At 43.7% G+C, this 9,786-nt stretch overlaps 2 protein-coding genes across 5 annotated transcripts; both read right to left on the reverse strand.

Annotated features, from left to right (window-relative positions):
- Positions 1-123: 123 nt before the first annotated feature.
- LOC135429525 (uncharacterized) lies at positions 124-5,268 on the reverse strand. Of its 2 annotated transcripts, XM_064683841.1 has the most exons (8): positions 5,157-5,268; positions 4,948-4,969; positions 2,481-2,779; positions 2,270-2,373; positions 2,065-2,209; positions 1,812-2,004; positions 1,158-1,324; positions 124-879 (listed from the first exon to the last, which is right to left on the reverse strand). In XM_064683841.1, the coding sequence occupies exons 3-8, from the start codon at positions 2,727-2,729 to the stop codon at positions 265-267; spliced, it is 1,473 nt and encodes a 490-aa protein (XP_064539911.1). In that variant the 5' UTR covers positions 2,730-2,779; positions 4,948-4,969; positions 5,157-5,268; the 3' UTR covers positions 124-264. The 2 variants fall into 2 exon arrangements, with proteins under 2 accessions (XP_064539911.1, XP_064539912.1); XM_064683842.1 differs by lacking the exons at positions 4,948-4,969; positions 5,157-5,268 and adding an exon at positions 3,468-3,759.
- Positions 5,269-5,329: 61 nt separating this feature from the next.
- Positions 5,330-9,428, reverse strand: LOC135429526 (clavesin-1). Of its 3 annotated transcripts, none has more exons than XM_064683845.1 (3): positions 9,290-9,428; positions 5,655-6,397; positions 5,330-5,585 (listed from the first exon to the last, which is right to left on the reverse strand). In XM_064683845.1, coding segments are annotated over exons 1-3 (999 nt in total). In that variant the 5' UTR covers positions 9,291-9,428; the 3' UTR covers position 5,330. The 3 variants fall into 3 exon arrangements, with proteins under 3 accessions (XP_064539915.1, XP_064539913.1, XP_064539914.1); XM_064683843.1 differs by having other exon boundaries at positions 9,170-9,427; XM_064683844.1 differs by lacking the exon at positions 9,290-9,428 and adding an exon at positions 7,971-8,048.
- Positions 9,429-9,786: the final 358 nt, after the last annotated feature.

Genomic DNA, 9,786 nt, shown 5'->3' on the forward strand with positions numbered 1-9,786 from the left:
GGAATACTGCGCAAAAAGTGTGAAAACCCGCGAGCGTGAAATGGCTTTGAGCGCGACCTGGTTCCGCGGCCAGTCCCTAAATATGGCCATGGTCGTAAAGCAGCCTCTGCTAAGCCTAGCCAATTAAAAAGATGAGCATATCAATTTAATATTAGATATAAGCATTATAATCGAATGATATAACTAGAAATTTTGGAACTATACTTGAGCTGCCGACATTGCTGAGAAATCAATGGCAGAGGCAAGGAGTTGGTGGGACATCAGCTAATGATAGCAGTGCCAGGTGGCCACGCGCTCATTGAGTGGTGCATCCCGGAGGAGACGCATTTGCTCCATGCCCGATTCGGTGACATTGGCATCGCCGCCGACCAGCACGGTGCCCAGCACAAGTTTCTTGCCCATTTTCAGCTTGGTCGCCAGCGTAATGCGAATCACAATGTTCTCCAGCTGCTCCCGACTGCGCAACGGTACACATATGGTGGCCTCATCGCCGCCAGCGCCATCCCATTTGGTGGAGAGCGATGGATAGAAAATGGGCGACTTCCAGGCATCCACATAGATGCCATGCTCGAAGACGGTTGTCTTAACGTAGACGCCCGCGGTGGCCGTCGCCTCCAGCTCATCCTTGACCTTGTTGGAGCAGCGCATGCGCGCCGTGGTGACGCGGAGCACGAGGGTGCCGCCCAAGACATTGGTCACATTGCTGATGCCCATTTTGCGCTTCACCTCGGCTGTCATGCGCTGCCAGTTGTTCGCTCCGGCGACGCCAGCTGGCTCGTCCTTTGGCTGGGGCTGCTCCGGCTCTCCAGGTGGTTCGCTCTCGCTCAGATCGCGCACCTCCAGCGCCAGCTCGACGACACCTTTGGGCGCATTGGTGAGCTGTAAAACAAAAGGGTCAAGGGTCAACCTGTTTATTCAAGCTCCGCTTTGCCTGCAGTCTGTTTATTTGTCTTGTGTTACGCAGTCTCCTAGCTTGTCGCAATTTACTTTTGGCCAACTTTCTCTAGTTCCAAATTAAATGCACATCTTAATTTCATTTTCAAGTTATGAACTTGCACTCAACGCCCAACACTCGGCTCATAACATTTGGTTAAGTCACTTTTGGCCAAATGTGGCCCGTCAAGTTGTCGTCAGTTTTGTCTGTTTTGATAGCTTACATTGTTACTGTTGTTGCCGTTGTTGTTGTTGTTGTTGTTGCTGGGCGTCGTCTTGAGCACCGTGGTGGTTATATCTTTAATGGGCAGCCAGAGCTCCTCAGTCGCATAGCAGCCGGTGCGAGCGTTGCGCTTGAAAAGCTTCGGCTCCAGGTAGCAGGTGACGGAGCCTGAGGAAGAGTCAAAACCCTAAAATTAGCAGCCTTACGACATTCTTAGCATAACTATATGGAACGGGGATTGCTGGCATTTCAATCAGGCTATTTTTCAAAACTTAACTCAACTTAACTCCAATCCTAAAACAACTGATAAATGCTTACAAAATTTTTATGTGATCCCATAAAGTATTTATATATAATCTTGATCAGTATCAACAGCCGGGTCGATATAGCCATATCCATTTGTCTATTTATATGCTAACTCCTTCTATCTTACTCTATCTACTTACTTTTAATAACGGATCACTATATCATATAGCTCTATTGAAAGAATCAATCGAATAAGGTTTTCGTTTGGAAAACTTTTCTATTTTTCAAAATATATTGATAAAACTCTGCATTAACTTTTATCCTATTCCTATTCCCTTAACTTGTACAAAATCTGACTCTTATTGTATCTATATATAATGTGCTGTATATTATGTTCTTCAATATTTACCTATATTTCTCCGGGATTCACTTATGGTCAATGGTGGCATGGCATCCCTTGGATTCTCCGTCGTCTTTTTATTCTTCACGCTCTTTTGTGGTGACCCATTTTCAGTCTGGGTTTCGCCCGCGGAGAGCCGCTGCACAAAACTCGAGCTCTTATCTTTCAGGGAGCGATAGGTCTTGTTGAATCGATTGAAACTCTGTAAGGCATTATTTGCTTAACCTACATAGATATATATTAGACAAAACTGTAAACTTACTGCAGCAGGCAGCTCGAGTAGCGCATAAACGGTAAAGACCACAAATTGGCCGGCAAAAAGTTCGTCGGGCGCGGAAAAGTCGCCGGCTGGGCGGCTCTGCACCTGACGTCTGGAGGAAAAGGCGGAGCCGTGCTTTAAGGATGGTCTATTTGAAGAAGAAGAAGAAGAATGTCATGGAAATTAGATTAGCTAAAGATATACCTACTTAATATCGGGCACCAAGGGAAACTTGAAATTTTCATTAAACTTGGGCCAGGTGTTGGTCTGAATGCTGCTGTCCAAGCGTTTTGTTCCCGGAAACAGTTTGACCTGTTCGAAAAATATAAAATAAAATATATATTAAAGTATTTATGCAAAAAGAGAGAGAAAGATACTCTCCAATTGAGAGTTAAAGCATTTAAAGATCTTTCAATTACCTTTATCAGGTATCCCTGTACGATCTTGAAGCCGAACAGGGAGGGCAGATGCCGCGCCGCAATGAGATGCACATTCAGCTCGGGCACTGGAGATGAGCCATTGGCAGCGGTAAAGCTTTGTTGATTGTCCTCCTTTTGGTCGTGCATCTCGATGGTGATCTGGAAGCCAATCTCCGGCTCAAGGGTGACCGAATGGCTAGCGGAGTCTTTGGCATGTTGGCCCGGCAGCCAGGTCCGCAGCTTATTCATGTTGATCCACTTAGAGACGCTGCTCCACTGCTCCTATGCAACGCTCCGCGCTGTGGTTTTTCCATACGAATGTGCGAATGAGAGAAAGGTGATAATTTATATAAATGATTTCAGAGTTCTTATCTGGGACTCGTACTCCGGTATTGATAAAACGCCGCCACTTCGACGGCTCATGCTCAATTAGCCCTCTCTCTCTCTCTCTCACTCCCTCTCAATTGAAACTGAAGTACACACACACACACACACACACACACATATGCATACATATGTACATAGTTCCAGTGCGCTTTCCACTTAGCGCAAGCCAGTTAAAAGCTGCGTTTGGTTAAGCTCACTTACAAACAGCTGTTCGGCGCAAAGCTTTCGCCTCGCTCCAAATGCTCGCAGTCCGATTGCGCTCTCTTGGAGTACGCTGAGAACAGCCGCTAGTGGCGTGTTAGTGCCCAGTAGCGAATTCGCTGCGCACTTGCAGTTAGCAGGTTGCTTTGCTTACATACGTACAGACATATACATATATCACACATGCATTCATATAATTTATTGACAAACGAGTATAAGATGCATGCATATGAATATAATCTTTAAAATCTGAGCTGTTTGTCAGTGGCTGCTTTTGGCCAAAAAGTCTTTGACCCCATAAAATAAGTACAGGCACAGCTGATGACTAACAAGCCAAATATTGCGCATACTCCCCGTATGCCGGCTGAGCGCAGCGCGCGTGGGCCTTGTCGCACTTACACTTTATCAATACGAATACTAATGCAAACACAATGTAGCCGCGTGAAAGTCATGAACTGTGTCAAAGAGTTCTTCAGAGTTCCAAGAAGACCTCGTTTTGTTTCTAAAGTCTGTCTATGTTCTACAATTGCTCAATGCCCGGCAGCTGATGTCGACATGCCTAAGCCCGGGCCGCAAACCGAAACATTTAGCACGGTCACAAAGCGCAACAATTAACAACTCGAGATGAGACTGCGCCACGATCAACGATCAACGATCCACGATCAGCGTTCCACTATTAACGCTCCACGCTCGACGCTCGCGTTCTCCAGCTGATCCAACGCTCAACTGAAATGTAAACTTGGAAATTATTTCGTATGCGGTCATAATAATAAAGAGTACACAATCATAATGCCGACACATATTCTCGCGAGCCTGTACACACAGAAGAAGTACATTCACATACACGCACACATGTTCATAAACAAGCACACACACACACACACTCATATGAACTTTACGCTTTCATACCTCGAGCTTTGATTGTCGTCGCTTTCTTGCTCAAAAATGCAATAAGATTCTCTCAGCGACGTCGACGTCGACTTCGACGTTGTTGTCGTCGTCTTTGTCTGTGTCACCGTTATCGCGTTGCAACAACAATTATGGGCACAATAAAAGTTCTCGGCGCTTGTGATAATGCGACTCTTCAATACGCTACTATCAGTGTTATGAATACTGGATTGGAAGATTTTCTAAACTTCTTAACCCAACCTCGAAAGCTTTAGCTAAACGGCATAAATTCTAATTAGAATTAATGAGAATTGTTATTGGAATTCACAATTTACTCCCTTTAAAATATACTAAAAATCCCCAAACCTTATGCTTAACTTTTCCAGATCTCAAGTCAAAACTGTACTCAAACTGTACCGATTTTTATTATTTTTGCCGTTAATAATTATGTTTGAGAACACAATTTAAAAGAAATAAATTGAATTTAAATCATTCAAAATTAAATTTTTATTTAAAACTAATAAAAAAATTATTTTCAAAATTAAGAGATTTTGTATATAGTGCTATGTAACAATTTTGAGGACAAGTGAAGTATAAAAAAGTTCTGAAAAATTATATTCATACATTTTTCTGTCCAAAAACCCTGTTAATATTGAAGACTCATAGCTCTGGCAAAACTAAACCAATTTCTTTGATTGATCACTTTTTGATCATAATTTGTATTCGTAATAATGCATCTTAAATTTACACACTATTGAATAAACATTTCTTTGAATTTTATTTGGACTTCAAAACTCCAATAAATTTGATAAAAATTGAAGCAAATTTCAAGTTTAATGAAATTTCGTTCACGATTTCTGCTGTATATATGTTTAATCTAAATGGTTTTCATTTATTTATCAATGCTATTAGCGCTCCGAATATGTATAGAAAATGTTTTTATTTGCATTTGTCAATAAAATGTTCTTGGAATACAAACGTGGGTACATACCTCTGTTAGCAAAGACTGGAATCTGAAAGAAACTCGAGGTCTCTATTAAAAACGTATGAAGAGAAAGCAAACAAAACGCGCAACGTTTGAACAAGAATGTATAAGGGTATATATATATTTAAATAGCATACATGCAAGCACATGGGTCTGCATGGATGGGATATATAGCTAGAACGAACAACTTTAACTACAACTTCAGTTTCCGGTACCTGTATCCGTGCCAAATTAGATGTTGCAGCCCGGGCCGTCAAATAATTGTATATATTTTATAATTTAAGGTTTAAGGCTGACAATTTTTGTGTGTGTGTGTTTGTTTGTTTGTTGTCAATTGTCTCAATGGTATTCTGACCTAACCTAGCTTAGCCTAAAGCCCGCGTGGAGAACTAGTCCACCTCCAGTTTCCTAAAGCTGCCCACAATGCCGGCGTCGATGTCACCGATGTCATTGCCCGCAAACTTGGCCGCCTCCTTGGTGATCTCGATGTGCATGTCGTCCAGGGCGAGGATTGCGGCGCGGCGCTGCTGCAGCTTGGCCTTGAACTCCCGGATCATTTCGGCAATGGGCATGGTGCCGCCGTATTCCTTTGGCAGAATGGCGGGATCTATCTTCGACTTCAGACCATCCACGTTCTTGTGCACCTGTGTGTGGAAAGAGAAGCGGAAGTTAGTATAGTTTTTGAATAAGTAGCTCTAAGAGGATCAACTTACAATGATGCGCTTCTTCAGCTTGTCGCTGAGCATGGAGACGCCCAGCTCAATGATGCGGTTGGCATAGTGGGGTATATTCACAAAGTGCGTCTCCTTGTGGCGCATGGGCGTCGAGTTCTGAATGCACTTCATGATGCTCCGCAGATCCGTGAGCGACCAGAGGCTGACGAAGCCCATGTTCATGCCGCTCTCGTCGTTGACGTAGACATAGCCCGACACCTGAGAGTCCTCGTCGTCCAGCAGCGATTCACAGATCAGGCTATGCACGCGCGCCATCTGCACCGAGGTGAACTTGTAGGGATCAAACTTGCCGGCCACCGAGAAGATCACCTGACGCCCGCTGGCGTCGCGCTCCGGCAGCGGCACCAAGTAGCCCGCCTCGAATATCTCATCGATAGCCGGGTCGTTGATGTCCAATTGCTGGAACCACTGGGGGAACAGCTGGCGTATGGTCAAATAGCGCTCGAGCATCTCGCAGGCAGCGGGCACTGAGAACTTCTTTGTGCGCAGAAAGCGCAGCAGGAATATCGCATCGGTGCGGCACTTCTTGATGTACGGATGCTTGGCAATCCATTCGCGGAACTGGGCCAATGCCTGTCGCCGTATATTGTCATCCTCGTGAAGCTCGTCCTTGGCCAGCAGCTTCATGTCCGCGCTCAGCGAGCACACATACGGATCGTAGTCCTTGTCACTGGACGCCGGCCCATCCAGCTTGGGTTGTTGCCGCACCTCAGTTTCCAGCACTGCAAGCCAAAGCATAATGGAATTCAATAAACGCACTCAACAAGTCAATTAAGCCCCGTTGCAAGCCATTTAATGGGTATGCAAACACTCAAAACTATTTATTACGTATACGCAACGTGTACAGTGCACAGATGTTGGCGCAGATATTGCTAATTGTGTGGTTGGCCTTCGTCCAGTCGCTGACGCTGAGGCTAAAATGTTAAAAATCATCGAACTCTGGGAGTTAACTACTGTTTGCTAACCTACATTAACCAGCACACACACACACACATTCAGTTATATGTGATCAAAGCCCACCTGCAGCCAAATTTGGGTTTTGTGCATTGTGGGCTTGGGTCATTGGCTTTGAACTTAAGTTCGTGGCACCTGCTGTTGCGTGGGTCCAGCTGCTGGCCATTAGTCAGTGTGTCGGGCCATTGGTTAAGTACGAATACATATGAACATCAATGTAAGAGTTGGCAAATTAAAACAATAACAAAAAAACAAAAGAGAAGATTAAAAATAGAGCTGACTGCATATTTGATTGTGGCCAAAATTGCCACAGCCAAGTGATTAGCTGCTTTAGCTGTTGGCCGCTTTTGTGGACTTACCGGTCCATTGACCATGACCCAAAATGAAGGGACAGTTTGTTTTGCATATGAACAACGACTCGGGCATATCGTACGATCGTTTTTATTTAAATTTCTACATGATCAAAAAGCCCATTTAACTCGAACTGGAAGGTCAGCCGAATATTAAAATAAAGGCAGAAGATTATATCACTGCAGTCGGCGGCGGCCATGGTGGCTGCCAACTGCTGGCAGTCACTGTCAACGCTACTTAACGTGGCCAATTGCACTTATATATGCCCCGAAGTATATAATAATGACCATATTAATTGGCTCTGCGTAGCGCAGAGAGAGAGAAGGAAAACACAAACCGTTTTTGGTCAACAAACTGTTTATAAGCATAAACCGCCCATACCTATGGCCATAACAGCTGCCCCCCGCTGGACGTAAAATCAAGTTTTATTTTTTTTTTTCACTTTCATGGCCTTCACACAGATTTCGAAGAGCGCGCTGTGCAGGAAGGGAGGGGGGAGAGGGGAACTGCTCAAAAATGAAATTCGTAACATGCCCTGCTTTGACTATGCCCAGCTTACAAGCCCATGTCCGTGTGTGTGTGTGTGTGCGCGCGTGTGTATATGTGAGTAATTATTGACGATTGTGTTTTTGGGTCATATGGCCATACCCAAAGGCGTGCAGGAGACAGCAGGAGACAGCAGCAGACAGCCAGTGGCAGCAGCAGAAGGAGAGCGCACTTCAAGCTGTGCTTTGCGTCGTGCAATTTGTGTTTTCTTTTGCTCGCTCTTTCTCTGCATCCGCTCTGCCAATTAGTCGCGTTGTTACATCATAGCATAAGATTTGACAAAAACCAAAAGTACAGCAAACAAAGCACCAACAACAATAACATACGTATAAGAAAAGGAGAGTGAGTGCGAGAGAGTGCCAGAGCGGAAGCAGGCGCAAAGAAAACACTCGAAACGAGTTTGTGGCCAAAGCAAAGCTTTCAACTCCTGACTAAACAACTCACTCAAAATGTAACTCGAGTCCGAAGTGCCGGATATTGATGTAAGACTCGATTATGCCGCCCACTTAACTAAACTATTGCGTTTAAACTAATGACAAATATTTGTCACTCGAATGCAAGCGCTCAAAATTGAATCTTTGCCACATGAATACTAATTATTCATTTTTTTTTTTTTCATTTGTTACAGTATTGGGCCACGTGATCTTTCGGATTACATGCGCTCATCATTAGAATGTAACTGACGGGATCAAAATGTAATATCATTAGGAAAAGACCAGAAGACTCAGTAGAACGGTTAATTATAGAGTCTCGGCACGTTTAACGGTTAGTGGACAGGTGTACGAATACAAGTGTACGAATTCGTAACACTAATTGATCAAGCAGCTCTATAAGAAACCCCTAGAAATACGTATGTATAATTTGATATATTTGGGGCTATATTCAACTGGTGTTCGCAGCGAGGTCACAATGGTGTGACCGTTAATGCAATTGCTAAATTGTGATCGCTTGTGAATATTAATGAAAAGCACATATGTATGTATGTACATATGTACATATTCATAACTGGAGATTCACAGCAACACACACACGCACGCACACTGATTGCACATTGTGGGTAAGTTTTTTTATTTACTTTGTTTTTTATGGCATTAGCCAACTTTGGCGGACGAGACCTTGCCGCGGGCCTTTGGCTTAAAATTCAAAACTCAACGTATAACGTATTTTAATTAACTCGTTGCCCAATACCAAATATATTATACTACAGAATTTCGAAATCAATTTGAATAATTTTGTGGGGCCTTGCGGAAAGTGAAACCCAAGAACTCAAGCACACACACACACACACACACACACACACACACACACACACACACACACACACACACACACACACACACACACACACACACACACACACACATGCATAATAGCTGCGATCTTGGCTCGGGCTTAAGCGCTCTGGCTAATGGCTAATATGCAGCATCAATATGGCTATAAATAAATAAAATTAAGACCAGTTGCGGATCGAGAAAAGCTCATGCCTGGCGCTTCGGTGAAAGCGAAAGTTTTTCTTCGGCTCCAGGCAGCGACTTTAACTCGCTTTGAGTATTTTTCTCTTATTGCTGTGTAGGTGTTTTTTTTTTTTGTGTGTGGATTTCTATATCCTTTCCCCATTATGTAATCGATTAACATAAACTCACTTTTTGAAATCCGTTTCAAATCGTTTTCTGTTTCTATCTTTTTTATTACTTTTTCCTTTTTTTTATTTGGCTACACACTTCAATTTCACAACTTGCAAAACTTATATAAATTTGGTTTACTTGTGCGACGCGGCGTTGCAATGGGCCAGGTTAACAAATTTTTGGCTATTATTTCCGCAGCCGTTTTCAAAGCCCAGCACTGCCGACGACGACGACGAACGTTGTGAACGTGGAGACGCTTTGAGCGGAACTGACTATTTTTTGGTTACTGAAAACTTATTTAAGCCGCGCTCAACGCATTTCCACTCAATTGGCTTTTGAGCGCAGCTGCCAAACCGTTGAGTCGAGTTGAGTTTGTTTTGGTTTGGCGGCACCGTGGGCCTTGTTTGCGGGTCCATTAAAAATGCCAACTCCTGTTTATGTTCCAGGTTTACGACTCGGTATATGGTCACGTGTAGTTGGGGCATTTAAAGGTCGTTCACTCGGCAATCATTTTAATTTCCCATCAGAGGTCAAATTAACCATACGCCCCTGCGTACGCGAGTGCGTGCTTAAATCTAACTTAAATCTATTTACGTGTGCATACATTATGTTAGGCAGCACGCACTTGAAGACTA

This window comes from Drosophila montana, unplaced genomic scaffold (assembly GCF_035044405.1).
Source record: "Drosophila montana isolate Dmon_TW-CO22-7 unplaced genomic scaffold, ASM3504440v1 contig_2668_1, whole genome shotgun sequence".
NCBI lineage: Eukaryota > Metazoa > Arthropoda > Insecta > Diptera > Drosophilidae > Drosophila > Drosophila montana.